The 18,287-nt window shown below is 39.6% G+C and overlaps 1 protein-coding gene across 1 annotated transcript; it reads right to left on the reverse strand.

Annotated features, from left to right (window-relative positions):
- Nucleotides 1-1,319: 1,319 nt before the first annotated feature.
- Nucleotides 1,320-12,592, reverse strand: LOC149832520 (transcription factor E2FB-like). The gene is made up of 14 exons (XM_090012490.1): nucleotides 12,274-12,592; nucleotides 10,523-10,712; nucleotides 10,344-10,403; nucleotides 10,181-10,266; nucleotides 9,987-10,075; nucleotides 9,853-9,907; nucleotides 3,796-3,848; nucleotides 3,669-3,719; nucleotides 3,521-3,569; nucleotides 3,315-3,380; nucleotides 3,138-3,214; nucleotides 2,169-2,367; nucleotides 1,904-1,970; nucleotides 1,320-1,760 (listed from the first exon to the last, which is right to left on the reverse strand). Exons 1-14 carry the CDS (start codon nucleotides 12,487-12,489, stop codon nucleotides 1,717-1,719), a joined length of 1,302 nt encoding a protein of 433 aa, XP_089868616.1. The 5' UTR covers nucleotides 12,490-12,592; the 3' UTR covers nucleotides 1,320-1,716.
- Nucleotides 12,593-18,287: the final 5,695 nt, after the last annotated feature.

The raw sequence follows: 18,287 nt of genomic DNA on the forward strand, positions 1-18,287 counted from the left end.
TTGTTAAAACAATTACCCTTATGCTCTTTTCACAAGCAAGTACATGTTGAGGACATTCTAGTTATCTTATTCGAACAAAAGAAATGGTACCATAGTTTTATCTCAGAAATAGTTTTATTGCAGAAACGTATCTTTGAAGCATAAATGAAAAAGGCAGCTAATGTAATTATGGTAAAGTTGAGCAGTTCTTTTGTAAATATCTGATAATTGGATATCTTTTCGTGATTTTCCTCGAGCATTTTTTTAGGCTGGGGGTTAACCAAACAACCTTCCCAACCTCTTTCTTTATGATGCTTGGACCTATAACCATGGTTTGCAAGCTTACCCGCCTGGGATTACGTACGGTGGTCGCGACCTCTTAGGAGCCACATGCATTGTTTGAAAAGTGGAACCAGACAAGAACCAACAAAAATTGGAGCTCCAAATGAAAAGAGCCATCAGTTCGGATTCCGGGGCACAAATGAGGATCCAGTACTTTCGGGTGGACCCTGGCCTGGATCTGGAACCTAAAGAGGCTATCTGAATCCGGTGAATCCTCTGTCTCAAAATGAATAGAGTTTATAAGGATCTAGATCCAGATCCAAATGTAATCAATTTATTTATGCATCCTGTCACGTTCATTTATCTTGTCAGCAAACTCGGAAAACCTTGCTATTTATAATAAGCGAAAAACCCTCCAATACAACTTTGAAAAACAAATAAAAAACTGAAATAGTGGGAAAAAATCGTTCTTTGGGGCTTTGAGGGAGACGTATAACATGATACTTTATATTATAATCTTCTAACTCATAAATCTCCAATTTTACAAATTCAGAATCCAAATCACGGTCTGCTTTAAATTCAAAAGCCATATATACTCCCATCGCTTAACCTCATTTGTAAGATTAGAAGCTATTTTTCTTTTTCTGGAGAAAAATTGTTTGTAAGATTAGAAGTTAGAACCAAGTTAAAAGCTTATTTTTTATCGGCAGAGGCGTTTTTAAGAAATCCTTCAATTGAAGTAAAATCTTTACTACCACCACTTGAAGTTGGTGCCTTGCACTTTGAATTTTTTTGTTTTGTGGGGGAAACCTTCACTCACCTCCCTGCGAGCTAAAACTCCGGGTCAAGGACACGACCACCCAGCCCTTACGTGCCCCAACAGTGATAATGCAACGGCAGCCCCATGAGCCAGGGTACAATCCAGTACGGTCAAAAATAATAAGGTCAGGGTCTTTGTCAATTCAAGTACATACGAAAATCTATAGATAAAACAGTGACATGCAGGATGAAAACCCTTGGGCTGAACGTTAATAACATCCTCATGCACTCTATGATGCTTTCTTTCTTCTCACTTCATCATTAATATTACTAACGAAAACCAACTGTTAATTTGACAATGACTAATGACAATACTGGTAATTAACTAAAAATAATAATGCACATAAATATGATGACAGCATCATTTTACAGGAGGACGAGGGAAGAGTTGTACCCCGTGGACGTTGCCAATTCCACATTAAGACAATGATTTCTCTCATGGGGCTGTACTGTATACGGCATTTCCTGCAAGTTATTTACACGTGGTTGATGGCCAATTCCAAGGGTCCTCCCCAATCCGGGTTTTGGTCCAAGCATGGTTTTGTGACTCCCTCTCTCTGGAGGTTGGGAATTGGGAGGGCGTCAGCGGTGACCTGAAGGAGCAGACAACAAGGCCACTGCATCTCCAAACACAAATCAGCCAGGATGGAGTTCTGCTAATTTGCTTCTATGTGAATTGGCTGCAATTACAGATAAGCAGTGAATGGGAGCTAGCAAACGTGCTGGGTAGGTGCTAGATCTGAATTGGCTGCAATTATGGTTTAAGGAATAAAAGCTAGCAAGCAAATGTGTGTGCACGAGAGAGAGAGAGAGAGCACCGTACAATCTGATCTCCACATATCCGTGATGCTGACTTCAAGTTCAGAAAGAAGCCAGTAATCTGCATCTCTCTGCATTTCATGGAGCCAAAATGTAAGCAAGTAGACCAGAAATAAATGTGCAGAGGCATGCCCGTGTAAGCGTACATTCATTTGTTAGACTAAAGGAAACAATTTAAATCAGCTAAAACAAGTCTCGCACAAAACAAGCGGGTATACTTTAAAGAAAAAAAACAATTTATTATCAAATTTGTAGAAATAAATGCTCACGTTAGAGTCATCATAGGGGACAATCTTCATGATTCCAGCTGATGAGTCTTGTGAATAATTAACATCAGCATCTCGGCCTTGCGCTTCTGCATTTCTCAGTGTGCCTGCCTCCTGGCCTATCCGTGTATGAAGCTCTTGTCCTGTGGAAGTATCCATTGCTGAATGTGGTAGCTGAACATGATTGACGTCCTCCAAATGACTGTTGAGAGAACACGGTGTGCATCAGTTTATATTTCGATAAACCATAAAAATGGTACTGGTGAACACACACATCGTACTGTATTTCTTTCTGAACTCTCAAAGTACTCTTAAGGCTCTGTTTGGGAGCCATCAGCCACGCACTGAGATGGAAACACCATACCAATGTGTTGCCAAAATATGGTTTTGCCAATGGGAAGCAGATCAGGTCATGCTGAACATGAGCGTTTTTGCTCATGCGGACATCATGGTCGTCTGTTTGCATTTTGGATGAATGCCACGTGGTTTTGTTGACTTTTGAGCTTTTTAAAATGCAAATCGGATGGCCACAATGTCAGCATGAGCAAAAACGCTCATTTTCAGCATGACCTGATCTGCTTCCTTGCCAATGTGGTGTTGAGGATGGAGTTGCCAAAAACATCCCCTTGTGAATGATGTTGAAATGTGGTGTTGGCAACACCACTGCTCCCAAACAGCAGAGAGCATAAGAGCACTAGGGGAAACTGCAACACACCTCCAATTCAAGGCTCCCAAATCTAGCCTAAATAGTTTTGAACTTTTATCAGCCTCAAGTACAGACTAGCAATAAGAATTCTCACAGTACCAGGTCAATGGCTGTCATTAAGTTAATTTGGCAATTACAAACTAGATACTAAATTGAGGCTCTAGGTGAGTTAACCCAACTCCAGTCCCTGCTCAGTAACATATTTTGCATCCTGAAGGTTGAAATTGCCTCATAAATAATAGCAAACAGGAAAGAAAAAGGGTTACCTGACTAGATAGACATCAATTGGACCTAACATGCTCCTCAGAAGCATTTGGTACCGCCTTTGTGGATATTCATCAGCCTATCACAAAAATAATGGACAGCAGGATTAGTAGAGTTTTTCATTGGAACTGAATATTTCAAAGCAGAATTGGGTATCAGATGCAATCAGTTTTGCTCACCTCATCAGGATCTGGGACTTCCAAAGTTGTGCCATGAGGAGCTTTTATGGCAATAAGTGTTTCATTCTATACAATAAACACCAAATAATTAAATAAATCAAAACAAACAGTAGAACACCAGGCCCCTCACGATGAAGTGCACAAAGGCTGGAAGTTACAAAATTCCAACACTACTGAACATGAAAGCAATGTACAGCATATCAAACCTGAAAGCAAGGAAGGCTTTTGATGTCATCCTCAGTGACATAAAGAAGTCTGGAGACCACATAATGCAAATGTCAATCATAAAAATTCAATCACTAGCACAAGAAAAAGAGTAGCAAAAATGCTTTCAGCTTGAAAAAGTTTGTCTACCTTTGATTGTTCGGATCTTCACATAACGACCTCAGGGATTCTTGCATTTCTCTGCAGAAGCCACAATAAGTTAATAGTTAATACCTATAAGGCAAAATTAAACTTAAAATGCTATGACATGTCAAACCTTATTTCTTCATCAAGTCCCATCTCCTCAACATAAAGATTAGAAACTTCAGCCTACCAATACAAATTTGATCACGTCAAACAATTTCCAGAGTTCCAAAACTGATGCAACAGTTCAGTCACATGAACAAACAAACACCATCTCGGAATCATTTTAGATGTGATAGAACAGACCATTATCTCCAAATCAATTTACTTGCAACACAAAAATTATCAAGACCTACAAAGATAGCTCTTATTCCATCAAGACTTCAAGAGAGTAAGCTACAGATCCTTTGACATCATTTAAAAGAAAAGGATTTCCTAAATTTTTCAACCATGTGGCCAATGATGTTGTCGAACAGCTGAAACTAGGCTGTAAGCTATGTCACATGGGTGCGGGTGCGGGTGCGGGTGCGGGTGCGGGTGCGGGGATTCGGCACTTCCAAAAAACCCGGGTGCGGGGGTGCAGCAGGGGCAAAAATGTAATATATATATAAGGGGGGTCCAGGGTTCCTCCCCCCCCCCCGGTGCGGGTTTTAAATTCCGCAGCCCATTTCATAGGGCAAATTTTTTATAAAAAAAATCCAAAAATGGACCAAAATGACCCTGGGTGCGGTCAACGAACCCAGGGTCGGGTTGACCGCACCCAGTGCTGCACCCGCGTCGAGTCGCATTGATGCGGGTGCGGCACCCTGCTAGCCGAATCCCTGTTACATAGGCTGTAAGGAAGTGCAAGCACAAAAAAATATGAAAGTATGAAGAAAACAAGAATACCCAGTTCATCAGAGATCTTCAGGTTAAACACCATCATGGAGAAGACTAAATCATAGATCAAGTGCAGAATGACCAGCCATGCAGGTGCACAGGTGTTTGATTCTAGCACTATACAGAAAGAATGTCAGTGTTATGATGTTTCCTCACTAAGCCATGAAGACCTAGAACAGATTCTACTTCCATATGGATAACAGGTTGTACTAGCAGGTCTTGACTATACAAACAACTAAAATCAGATAGCAGAACTACTACATCATATAGCAGCAATGATCTAGCTAGAGCACCTTCCATTGTGATTGTGGCAGCTAAAAAACAGAACTTTCCCGGAAAGTGCACAGGGAAAAACATCATTCACGTCAAAAGGAGGATGGTGTCGCCCAGTTTGACATTGTAGGTTCCTTTATTTGCATACTACAACTATGACAGATGAGATGAAAGGGTGTATAAAAGTTGCACTGACTGTTAACTGACTGGTTGTATGTCCGAATCCTACTTGGGGAGATTAACAGAGGGGCCTGCTTTGACCATTAAGAGTAGGTAATGCATTCTATTTCATCATATGGCATTCTGTTCTACAATATTTGAGAATAACTGTCAATACCTTTGTGTAAATCTGAGATAATCCTTCATTTGATAGCCTGGGAGCTACTTACAACCAGCCAATTAAGAATTCTCAGGTGATGTACTAACAGTGCATTAAAGATGCAGTCAGTGATTCTCTCGAGAGGCCATAATTACCACAAGTGAGCATATTAATATTAATGTAATGAAGAGGGTAACATTTTTGTCATTCAACTAAGACTTGCTCCCCTTGTATGCAAAGGATGGTATATGGTGACAAATGGCAGTTTTGGGTCAAGGGATTGCTATCAGCAACCTCGGTGGCAGTGTCGATTAATGGAGAAAAGGGTGACTTCTTTAAACCTGGAAGGGGCTGGCATCAAGGTGATCCTCTATCTCAACTTCTATTCATTATGGTAATGGAGGCGCTTTCAGTTATGCTCTCCTCAACGGAAGCGTGGAGTAAGTTCCATGGTTGTAGGGCATCACAAAGCATTTTGATATCCCATCTCTTATTTGATGATGATATATTGGTGTTAGGGGAGGCGTTAGAAAATAATATGCGGGTGTTGTGGATTATACTTAGAAGCTTTGCGGAAATATCCAGGCTCAGCATGAACGAGGGCAAGAGTCAGGTGATGGTTTTAAATTATCCTTATAGCGAGTCACAAGCTATGGCCTCCAATACTTTTAACTGCCAAGCAGGATCCCTTCAAATGAAGTATTTGAGCCTACTGCTACATCTGGGTGTATCGGCCAGGGAGTTAAATTGGAGTAGGGTGGAGGACTGCATAAGGGAGAAGGTTCAAAAATGTGCTTCCCGTCTACTATCAAGGGCAGGCTGTATTAACTTGGTGATCATTTAACATATCACCTATGGTGTAACACTTTTTGCAGATTTTCAGGTTGCCAAAGGTGGAAAAGTGAATGAACACCATCTTTCAGAAGTTCATTTGGTCAGGTAAGTCAGAGGGTAAGCCCAACGCTTTGGTGAGTTGATCTATTGTCTCACAACCCCGTGCACTTGGGGGGTTGGGGGTTCACAACCTTCACAAATTCAATAAAGCATTGTTGGCAAAATGGTTGTGGAAGATATGCAAGTAGGGCAGCATAGCGACCATTTTTCATGAAAAAAATGATCTGATCGGATGGCCTTGGACCCGGTCAAAAAAACATAAATGGAAAAGGGGTGTCGGGGTTTGGAAGGGGTGACTCACTGTACTTGACTATCTTTGTATGGTCGTACAAGTGGTTGTGGGGGATGGTTGTAGCACACTCTTTTAGCAGGATCGCTGGTGGGGTGACCATAAGCTTCGAGACTCCTTCTCCAACCTCTATGATGTAGCAAGGAGGAAATTTTTAAAGTTGCAAGAGGTCTGGTGAGATACGGTAGGTACATGGGAGATTTTATTGAGGGAACCAACTGAATTGATCTTTCAACAATGGTCTAAACTCATAAGGCAACTATCAAGCATTTCACTTTCGCAACGTCAGGACGACCTCACATGGGCATTGACCAATGATGGAACCTTCAACACTTCTCTCTACCAAGTGTTATGTGCTCGATGGTGTGGCTTCCAAAGAAGGCGTTATGGGCTGGATCCCTTCCACTAAGAGGATCACTTATGAGCTGGCAAATACTACATGGGAAGGTTAACACAGAGATGAGATTAAAGCAAAGGGGTTTGCACCTAGCCAGCAGGTGCTCTTTATGCCAGATAGAGGAAGAATCGCTCTCACATCTATTTTGGGAGTGTGCCTACATGCGTGACTTGTTGGGCCACGCTTGGGGTGATTTCAACTTAACCTGGGACAACTTTGTCTTTCCTAGGGTTCCTCATCACAGCACAACTCAACTTGAAAGGTAAGCATTGGAAGTTTATTTGGAGGGCTTGGATCCTCACGGCTTGGAAGCTATTATGGAGGGAGAGAAATCATCATATTTTCAGAGGCCAGCACAATGGACAGGATCTAATCTTGGATAAGCTAAGATGGGAACTTAGGGACATAGCAATCTGAAAGTGGCCTAGAATGGCCATGGACTGGATTGGGGGTAACAGAGTGATCCTATAAAATTTATGCAGGCGTCAATTGGCCTCCTGCTGATCTGTTATTGCTGCTTAAACTCTGTGTTCCTGTCATGCTGAATTCGAACTGATCTCCCCCGGTTTCTCTGTCGGGACTGTGTTGTTCAGGTCTCACCATGTATCTGCTCTTGGGCTGGTGTGATACCTCGTCACACCCATCATTCTGCTTTGTATTGTTTTTTCCTGGCTCAGCAATACATTAATACAATTTTACTTCTTTCAAAAAAAAAACTAAGACATTCTCTGCTATTGTGCCTAAGCCTGGCTGAGGAAGAGTTATGGGGAGTAAAACACAAATATGATTCGAATTGAGCATATCACGTGTTTGTGTCAAACCATTGTTATCTTGAAAATTTCTGAAAATAGCAAAACATGAAGAAAAATAGGTGACATTTGTAAGCAGCCTTTTGTCCATGATGTATTACGGATGAAAAATAAATATAAAGGGAAATTTTCAAAAATGCACCTAAAGTCTGGGCATTAATCAAAACACAGCTAAGAAATGTCATGGTTAATTAAAAAGGCCCAGGAGTTCATTTCCATCAAGTTTTCTCTTAAATGTGAAGCAGAATTACAATTTTACCCTCAACATGGGAAGGATCAGCCTCACTCAGAAATAAAGGGTAAGATTCTAATCTCTTCCTGCCTAGAAACAATGTGATAAGGCTCCAAGAACAACCAATGTGATAAAGGTGAGCCCTGTATGCACTATGAAATTCATCTCCTCATTATATATTCAGAAATAAAATAAAACATAAGATGGGACGTTAACAATACCCTGCACAAGCTTTACTTCGGGTGTGTTCCATAGTTGTTTTCTTATGTTAATTTGCACAGATCAAGATTTTAAAACCCAGTGACTCGGGACTCGACACGTTCTTTATTAACTCGTGACTCGGTGGTCAACTCGGTGACTCGGACCGGGTTTTGTCAACTTTTTGATTTTAAAAGAAAGACAATATATAAATTGTCATTTAAACATATAAAAGTTTGTAGAATGACTTAATTACTAGTTTAATTGATTAATAAGTAAAATAACATCAAGTAAAACTTCTCTTAATTCAAATCTCACATTTACTAAAGAAACCACACAAGTAGGAACAAGTCTTTCAAATTTTCTTACAAATAATCTTTAGCCGTTGGTGGCAATATCTGCAAACTGAAGACTTATTCCCAGATAAATGAAAAGCCAAAATGAATATTTATTTATGACAATTAAGAATCATAATCACATTACTTAGCAAAAAACTTGTCAATAAAATCTGCAAAGTGGATTGTTTGTATTATAAGTGGTACCATCGTGAGATCGACGACTTAGAGAAGAAAACTATGACAGGAAATATAGAGTGAGGGAACTTAGATAGTTTTGGCATTTGTTACAGATGATTTGAAAATCAGAGATAGTGACAAAAGATGAATGCTTCCAAAACGTCACTTGCATTGTGACTGAATTTGTCAGCAACTTACTGTTAAAGATTAGAAGCCAATTTGTTGAGGACTACCTCATTTTTGAGAAATCATTTTTTGGTGTGGAATCACAGATAAAACACATTTTCACTGCAATCAGATGTTCTATCTTTTACGGTGAATGTAACCGAACATGACCTTTTTTCTACATGCTTTATTAGAACAAAGGTATTGCACTCTAATCATCGTGTAGCAGCATGGCAGTTGGAAAAAAATGCCCATAGACTGTTGCTAATTTTGTGATTTTATATTAAGTTGGTAAGCCTATTGTGATTATGCTATTTGTTCTTTGAAAAATGAACACTTACAGGTTGTTAAATGTTATCGATGTACAGTAAGGTGGTTGCAGGAACAAGTCTTTCAAATTTTCTTAAAGACGAAAGTGCCCAGAACTCGCCCGAGTCAAGCCGAGTCTTCGCAAACCGAGTTTGCCTTGCCGGGTTGACTCGCTCGAGGGCCGAGCCGAGTCACCGAGTTGACTCGGCGAGTTTTAAAACCTTGGCAGAACTAAGTGATGAAAATATACAGAGAAATGGAAGAAGGTTAGGAATTTTTGGGAAATTGAAGTTTTGAACATTTAGTTTAAGACTCCTCTTTCTCTATGGCTAAATGGGAAGAGTTATTATTTGTATGTTGTTTTGAGAGAGAGAGAGAGATGTTGCAGCCTTGCAGGTTATGTTGGAGAGCCCTTGAGGATGAATGACAGTAAATAGACAGAAATTTGTTTTTATTAACGGTGTAAAAGTTTAGGTGTGTTTTTTAAAAAAATTCAAAACTTAGGTGTGTTTTTTATTAATGCACAAACTTTAGGTGTGGTTTTGAAAATTTCCCAATATAAATTAATATAACTGTTTAAAGTTGACAGAAATTGTAACGCACCCATTAAGTTGGCATTAAACAGATTTAAAAATACATTGACATGCATGTGTTTATGTTGTTGCTTATAGGATATTGTAGTCTCTGTAGATTTAGTTTGTATATAACCATAAATCACCTTATTGTATGAATACGTTGATCCAATGAAATTCTTAGCCATCTAAAAGTTTTCTTGTCTCAAAGGTTCAATTCCAAGCTTTTTCCCCGAGCCAATGACAACAATCTAAATGGCTACTTGAATGTTGGAAAGAAAATGAGAGAATAAGGTTAATCAAGTAATTGCAGATTTGTGAAAACAAGAGGCTACATACCTTCAACCTAGCAACCTCATCACCCACATCCCCAGGCCTCGATGCATCAACCCCCCTGTTACATTCACAGTTAATTTTCATGATTGAAATCAAATGCTTAAAGGAATATATTACAAAAGGTTTCCTTTCATTACTTCCAATGTATCCTGTTCTTCAGTTGTTTCTCGATGAGTCCTATACCCTCAAGGACATTTGTAATATCATATATTCTCCTCTTTTGTACCTATCAAACAGGAATAGGTTTCGATTGACAAGATTAGTATAATAGAAAGCAAATGCAAGAATGAGATTCCAAAGTTTGAGCATGCTACACAAAAAGGTTTCCAACCTCCAGGGTTTCTGCAGCTTGATTTAAATCAATAGTACCATCTTCCGCATACTTGATTAAATTGATGAATTTCTTTGTCAATAAGCCTGTACAATCAAATATCCTTGTGAGTATCTAAAGACTGGAAATAAATGCATGCTAAAAGTCCTAATCATCCACTTACCTAGAGAACTGTCATAACGACAACTATTAATTGGTGCCAAAGAATTGTCAGAAGGTGAGTCTGAAAACAGAAAAGCATAAACATAAGAAAGGCATGCTATTGTCCAAATTCCCGAAAAAAACTGAGAACTCGATTGTGTTGAGATCTGAGAGTAATAAGCTATGAAGATGTCTCATCACCAGCAGTTGATCCAGGATTTGGCAGTCCATGTCTTCCATTTTTTGAAACCTTTTGCTTATTGTAACGCCTCCCAATAGGTTTAGACACCGGAGTATGTGTATGACTTGTAACCGGTTTAGGATATGCCTGGGCATTGGCCCATTCAGCAGTCTTGACTCTTTGACCTTCAGCTTCAATCATCTGCATCAACTGTAAGAAAGCACCACACAGACAACAAGTTCAACGAAAAACAGATGCAGGGAGAAGTCACAGCATTTAGAATGAACAATGACATTTCTTGATGCAATAGTCAAATACATAAGACACTAGCAGAAGTTGCACACAGTAAAATACTTTCTAAAGACAAACAAGGAAACACAAAACAACAGCAACAGAACATGAATCAGAAAATACTGAACAAGAAATATGGGACAATATAGATTAAATGTTAGAATTTCAACTTTTCCGCTTGTTCCTCTGTCTTCCTCTGTCTTTTTTAACAGGAAGAGTAGCTGGAAACTCATCACCGTCCTGTGTCAACTATCAAGTGCATGTTTCTACTTTCTTCCTACCAATTTCTTTTTCTTGTACTTTTCATCAATTTATTTTTTTGTCTCATTTTGTTCTTCTTACACAAAAAGTACATAAGGGATGTAGTCTGCGATTACAATCTTTCATTGTCTGCTCTTCATCATCAAGTACCTCTTTATTTTGATTTCATTTCATGCAAGCAAGAAGTGTAGATCAGCCTTTTATTTTTCCTGTTTGAAAATTTTGCTTTAACCTCAATTGTCAGACAAATTCTTCCTTATGAAAAATCCTACCATAAAATAATCTTCAGCATCAATGAAGCCCATTAACCTGATTTGAAGGATCTAAATCGACCATAAAAATGTGTGTGAGCTCCTAGATCAAGAATACAATAGAATGTGTCATATATCAAAGGACAACTACCAGATTAGACAGGCCAAGAACGCAATAGGCAACAAGTGAGCAGCATTATAAAGCGGTCGTTCACAAAAGAACAGTTTTGGCGCATAAAGACATTGACCAAATTGACAGAGAAAGAAAAAGTCTCTCTCTTCGCCCAATTTTCAGTTAAACAACGAAGCCAAAATTATCACCAGCTCAAAAGAAATCCAAACAGCGAAAAAAATCCATAGAATAAAAAATATACACCTCAAAAGTCAGAACGAAGTTGCACAAAAACCCAATCGAGATGAAACAACGCACCAACATAAAACCACAAACTGGACCCAGTTCTAGCTAATCCAATTCCCATCGCTTGTCAACAAACATCGTGAAATGCAAAAGAAAAAGAAGAGCGTGCAGCGAGACAATTGCAGGATTTCACGAAGTGATCAAACGGAAACCTCTCGCAATTCGTCATCCTCTGAGAGAGAGGGTTCTATAACAATCATGCACACGCACAACCGAAGCCGCCATTTGCCGAACAAACGAAAGCATACAGAATTTCGCAAAATCAAGAACAACACAACAATCTGCGGAAAGAGTATTGTTCGATGCCGCCTACGCGAAGAATCACACGCGGAAAGAGACAAAAAAATACGACTCTAAAACCATCACACGCGCGCACAGCCGGAGCTGACGTTACCGAAACGCACACGAAAAATCGCAAAATCAGCCGCATCCGTCGCCGCGTTCACGACGAAACGGACCGACGATCGCAGGCGCCAGAAAACACGAACAAAAACAAGATGAAGGTTCTAATTTTCAGAACAAAAAATAGAAAAAAGGAAGGTGATCGTACGTGGAACTTAGCGAAGATCGAGTCCTCCTTGACCTCGCCAGCGCCGGCAACGGCGGCGGCGACGATCTTCTTCTCGGGATCAAGGAGATGCTGGAGCTCGGCCGGCGGGGCGAAGGCGGGATCGGAGCAGGGGAAGGGGCGGTGGCGCTTGAGGGTGTGGCGGATCGGCCCTAGAGGCTGAGGCCGCGCCAGATTCGAACCACCGACCTCCGACATCGCCTCTCCCGCCCGATCGAGAACGGAAAGAAATAAAACAGACAAGAAATCCTCAGGAAATCAAGAAAAAAGGGAGGGATCGACGGCCGGAAAGAATTGGCGGGAGAGAGAGAGAGAGAGAGAGAGAGAGAGAGGGGAGGGGGGGAGAAGAGAGAAAAAAGAGGGGAAGGAGGGAAGGACGACGAGAAGAGTTTAATTTTTAATAAGAAAAAGGCGTTGTGGGGCGTTTTTCTCCTCAAGGAACAGCGGGAAATAACACGTGGTTGAGGTTCGAATCTTCCGGACGCGCGTTTCCCTGAAACTGATGTACTCATCCACTACCACCTCGTTAGGCGGGCATCTCCGTTCGGGTCCCGAACCCAGAATTCTGATCGGGTCGGAAGAGAGTCATGCGGGCTGTCAATAAGGATGTAAGTGGTCCGGATTTGGATCGAATGTAGCAATTACTATATCCAACTAATCGGATAGGGCTAAATGGATTCGGATGGTGGAAATACACTTTCTTTTTACATGTAAACAGATTTGGATATCGATTAAACTTGGATATTTGTTGAGCCATATGGTATGGGACCACAATAAGTCAAGGCTCTTTGTTGTTAGTCAAGGCTCTATCAAGTTAGTTAGCCTAGTTGTGCAACCTGATATATTCAACAGAATCATCACAGCGCAGTCGAAGGACTTTTTGTTTGAGAAACTAAAGGTCTTTACTCAGGTGAGTGACACATCTTTCCATCTCAGAGAGGACAGGAGTATTTGTACGAAGGACCGTATTTGGGTGCCTAGCGATCTTGAGTTAAGGCATGAGCTTCTTGACAAGGCTCACAAATCTCGATATAACATCTACCATGACAGTACCAAGATGTTCAAGGACCTTCATAAGAGGTATTGGTGAAATGACATAAAGAAAGATATTACAGTTTATGTTTTGAAGTGTCTGACTTGCCAACAAGTAAAGATCGAGCATCAGAGACCTGGTGGTCTATTGTTACCTATCGAGATTCCTCAGTGAAAATGCAAAGAAAACACTATGAAATTTGTTGTGGGACTATCCAAGATCCGTCGTCATCATGATACAATTTGGGTAATCGTTGATAGATTAACCAAGTCAACGCATTTATTGCCTATTCGTGTGACTCAAACCCCTGTGAATCTTACGAACCTTTACATCAAGGAAGTAGTTCATTTGCATGATGTACCTATCTCTTAAAAAACATTTTGTCTATCTTCTTGATTATCATATATATATATATATATATATATATATATATATATATATATAAGTGTTGATGATTTCATCAAAAATTTAAAAATATCGCACTATTATTGACATTTTTGAAAAAGCATTTCAACTCCAGTAGAGACATACGGTATGGGGCCACAAAAGGAGGCTTCGTGCAATCAAATTTATATGAAATAGACTACTTGCACGAAGATAACTTATGAGGATAAAAAACAAAATGATAATCGGGAAGACATACAGAATGCTCAAGAACAAAATCATCAAGACAACCAAAACCAAAATCAGAACAATTATCGGAGACCGTATGGTGGAAACAGGAACTACTATAAAAATCAAAGGAATGATGATAGGGTTGTTAATGCAACTCAGACAAAAGATTCACCAAAGGACCAACTAAGGATGGATGCTCTACAAAGAGTATGGTGTACCTTCATCCAGCAAGGCACTCATGTACGTGAATGTCATCATGAATAGAGTGGTCACACAGGCCATAGTCGATTCAGGTGTCACCCATAACTTCATCTCCCAAGAAGAGGCAAAATGGTTAGGTTTAAAGTCCATGAAAAAGGTGAGTTGCAAAAAAGCGATAAACTCAAAAGTGAAGCCAATCCTCGACGAGGTGAATAATGTGACTCTCAAGATAGCGGATTGGTTGGGAACAACTAGTTTCTCGGTAGCCCCACTCGATGATTTCAAGGTAATCCTCGGCATGAAGTTCTTGTGGGGGAACAAAGCCTCTGTTATGCCCCACTTGAATGTGGTGTCTATTATAGATGAACAATGTCTATGTATGGTCTTTGCTCGTCCTGTTGACACTTTGCAGATGCGGATAACATCCACAATTTAGTTGAAGAAGGGTATCAAGCAGGAAAATGAGACCTTCCTGGTGGCCTTCTAAGAAGCAAAACATGTGAAGGAAGCAGACACCTCATTTAAATTGGTCCTTTTGTTAGAGAAGTTTAAAAAGGTAATGTCTCTCGAGCTCTTGAAGAGATTGCCTCCTCAAAGGGAGGTAGATCATATGAACTTCTATCGAGTGTGAAGCCCCCAGTTGTAGCCCCATACTACATGGCTTCACCGATATCTCATTGAAAACCATACCTGCATTCGATTATAATCAAATATGGTTTTGGCTTACCAAATGCAACTAAATGAAATCGAATTTGGTCAAATATCGATAAGATTGTAAAGGGATCATATTGGAATTAGATCTTGTTTGATGCAAGATAATTGAATTGGGACACGGGTGCATATATTTTATATGAAACCCAAATCTGATTATCATAGATACCCTGCACAAAAACAACTCCCTACCTAATTCATTAATTTGTGAGAAAATATGGAACTCTTGCTTATATTTATTCGAGAAAATGCTTCCTCAGGTATCTTTGAAGTAGATGATGTTGATTGATTGGGATAGTAATCCTTGGTCATAATTTTTAGTATGAGTATTGTGTTCAAGATCACTTGTGATTAGTAGTAAAATATTGATTTTTTTGTTAGGTTCATATTCTATCTTCATAAATTTCCAATGATACCTTATTACAAAGTTTTCTTATGACGCCTATAATGGCGAAAATTGGACCCTAATATCATATATTTCTAGATTGGTTGGATAACATGGAGGATTGTCTTGATTAGTATGGCATGTCTGGCATAGAGCATATTCATTTTGCCCAGATAAAGTGAATAGGATCAACCAAGAAATATTGGTGGAACCGATAAAAAAATGAGTTTTGCATCTCTTAGACAGATCAATTGCTTGATTTGAATGATGGCCACCTCCAATGGATTCGACATATGCATATCAACTCAGATCTTGTCAGATTTTAAGTTGGATTTGATAAGAATACAGTTATGACTCCCACCAGTAATGGTCTCTCTCTGGATAACTCAAATGAGGCTTTGCATAATCGTGGTCTCTCTCTGGATAATTCAAATGAGGCTTCACGTAATCGGGCCCAATCAAGAAACTAATGAGCCAACCGAATATCTGTTAATTATCATTTTTTATAGAACTATCAAAAATGATAATCCGATATTATCATTTTTGATATAATTATCAAAACCATAATTGATGTTAGCTTAGTTATTTTGTAACTGTGTAAAGCTGATATTCTAGAACTATGTATTCTCAACAATTATAATACTCGAATATGCTTATAAATAGATTACTCGACCTCTTAATGTACAAGTAAGAGAAAACTCGAGTTTATTATCCTAGTCGTTGTTCTTTCATGGTATCAGAGATACCAAGCTCCAACGAGTTTTCAATGGCTTTTTCATCATCTCTGTCTTCTCCTATGACCCAGTGGAATGCTATTGCCAGCCTTGTCTCAATAAAACTAAATCGGGACAACTACTTTTTGTAGAGATCTCAGCTCGAATCAGTTATGATCAGCCAGGATCTCCTCAAGTTTGTCGATGGCTCCTCTCTTCAACCAGATTCCTTCATTGTCAGGACAAAAGAAAGTAAGATAGAGAATCCCAATTATCCTATTTGGATTTGAACCGATCATTTGGATCAAAGCCACTATATCTGACTATTCTTGGTCAAATCATGAGAACAAAAAAGCCTGTGAAGTTTGGCTTGTTCTGAAAAAATCATATGGGTCTCAATCCCCTTTAAGACTCATGATTTTGAAGAAAAACTTGACTTTTATTAAAAAAGGAAATATGGATATGTTGTCTTATCTAGACCACATAAAGTTCATAGCCAACTCACTTGCCACCGCCAATCACTCTGTAGAAGATGAAGAATTAGTTTAAATAACTTTAAACGGGCTTCCTCTTGAGTATAAAAGCTTCGTGACCTCTGTCACAACTAATCTGACACTATATACCTTCACAGATCTATATGATTTGCTTCTTAATCAGGAAAAATGTGTGCCTCTAATTCATGCCAAGCCTCCTAAAACTTCAGAACCCCACCAAACTTCCTTTAAGGGTCAAGGTCATTACTGCTGATAGGGGAAAGAAAGAAATTTCTCTCTAAACACATCTAATAGTAACCCTGTATCCCAACCTCAAGGTGTCGTGGGGCAGTCACTTGTCAATATTATGGAAAACACAGACATACTACTAAAACTTACTAGGATATCCCTAAAGCTTTCTCTGCCATGTCTCTTCAGCAATTCACTGATGACTATTGGTATCCTGATACTAGTGCTATGAATCATCTTACCATGGATGACCAACAATTCTCCAAAAAATTGCAATATTATGGGGGTGAGCAAATCATGGTGGGTAATGATAAGATGCTTTTCATCTCCCACACTGGTAATCTTATTCTAAATTCTCAAGGTTTTGCCTTTGATGTAAAGAATGTTCTTTATGTTCCCACTATTACGAAGAACCTTTTATATGTGAGCAAATTTACTTAAGATAATGATTATATTTTTTAATTCACCCCTTTTGAATTCCTTGTTAAGAATTGTGAGACAAACAAGATTCGTCTTCGGGGATCGAAATCTAGCGCAGGACACTACCCAATTAAATCGGATGCACATATGCAAGTGGCGGCATATGCAGACAAAGTGGCTTCTTTTGATATTTGGCACCAACATCTTGGACATGCAAATAAGAAAGAGTTGTCTTGTTAGCAAAGCTCACAAACTTTCTTTTGGAGACTCTTTTTCTTCTACGACATCTTCACTTGAACTTCTCCACACTAATGTTTGGGGACCTGCTCTAATCTCCTCACTTGAGGGATTTCGCTTTTACCTTCCCATAGTGGATGTTTTTTCTTGTTTATCATGGCTTTTTTCATTGCATACTAAGTCTCAAGTATTTGATTATTTTAAAGTTTTCAATCATGTCGCTGAAAAGCAACTTCAACTCTCCTTCTATGCCTTTCAATCTGATAATGGAGGCGAATTCACCAGTCGTGAGTTTGAAAGTTTTTACGGAACCATGACATACTTCATCGGTTTTTGTGCTCACATACCCCAAAATAGAATGGGCCGTTAAGCGCAAATATCGGCATGTCGTTGAAACTGGGCTCAGTGTGTTACACGCTTCCTTTTTGTCATATACTTTCTGAGTAGATGCCTTTCGTACTGCTATTTACATCATTAATCATCTTCCAATCCTAGTACTTAACCGTAAGTCTCTCTACGAGCTCTTCTTTCACAAACCAACCGACTATCATTATCATTGTGTCTTTGGTGTCCGCTGCTACCCACTTTTAACACCCTATCATACCTCTAAATTTCAACCCAAGACTATTCCCTGTACTTTTCTTGGCCATGTCTCTCGCCATAAGGGCTACCTTTGCTTTGACCCCTCTCACAACTGCACCTATATTTCGCGCCATATTTACTTTGATGAATCTATTTTGTGACCCATCTCTCTATCTGCTCGTCCTTCCTCACCTAGTCTTTTCGAATGGGGTCTCTCTCCAACCGTCATCCTACCTCCTTCTGATCCACCTCAGCCGCTTCCTTCCAATCTGATGGTTCCCCCTGATATCTCTATCCCTCCTGCTTTGCCTGTCCCTTCTTCTACTGTGAATCTCGTCTGCGTTGCTGACCCACCGGATTCTTCTTCACCACTGCCA

This window comes from Nuphar pumila, chromosome 7 (assembly GCF_984573655.1).
Source record: "Nuphar pumila chromosome 7, dmNupPumi1.hap1.1, whole genome shotgun sequence".
Taxonomy (NCBI): domain Eukaryota; kingdom Viridiplantae; phylum Streptophyta; class Magnoliopsida; order Nymphaeales; family Nymphaeaceae; genus Nuphar; species Nuphar pumila.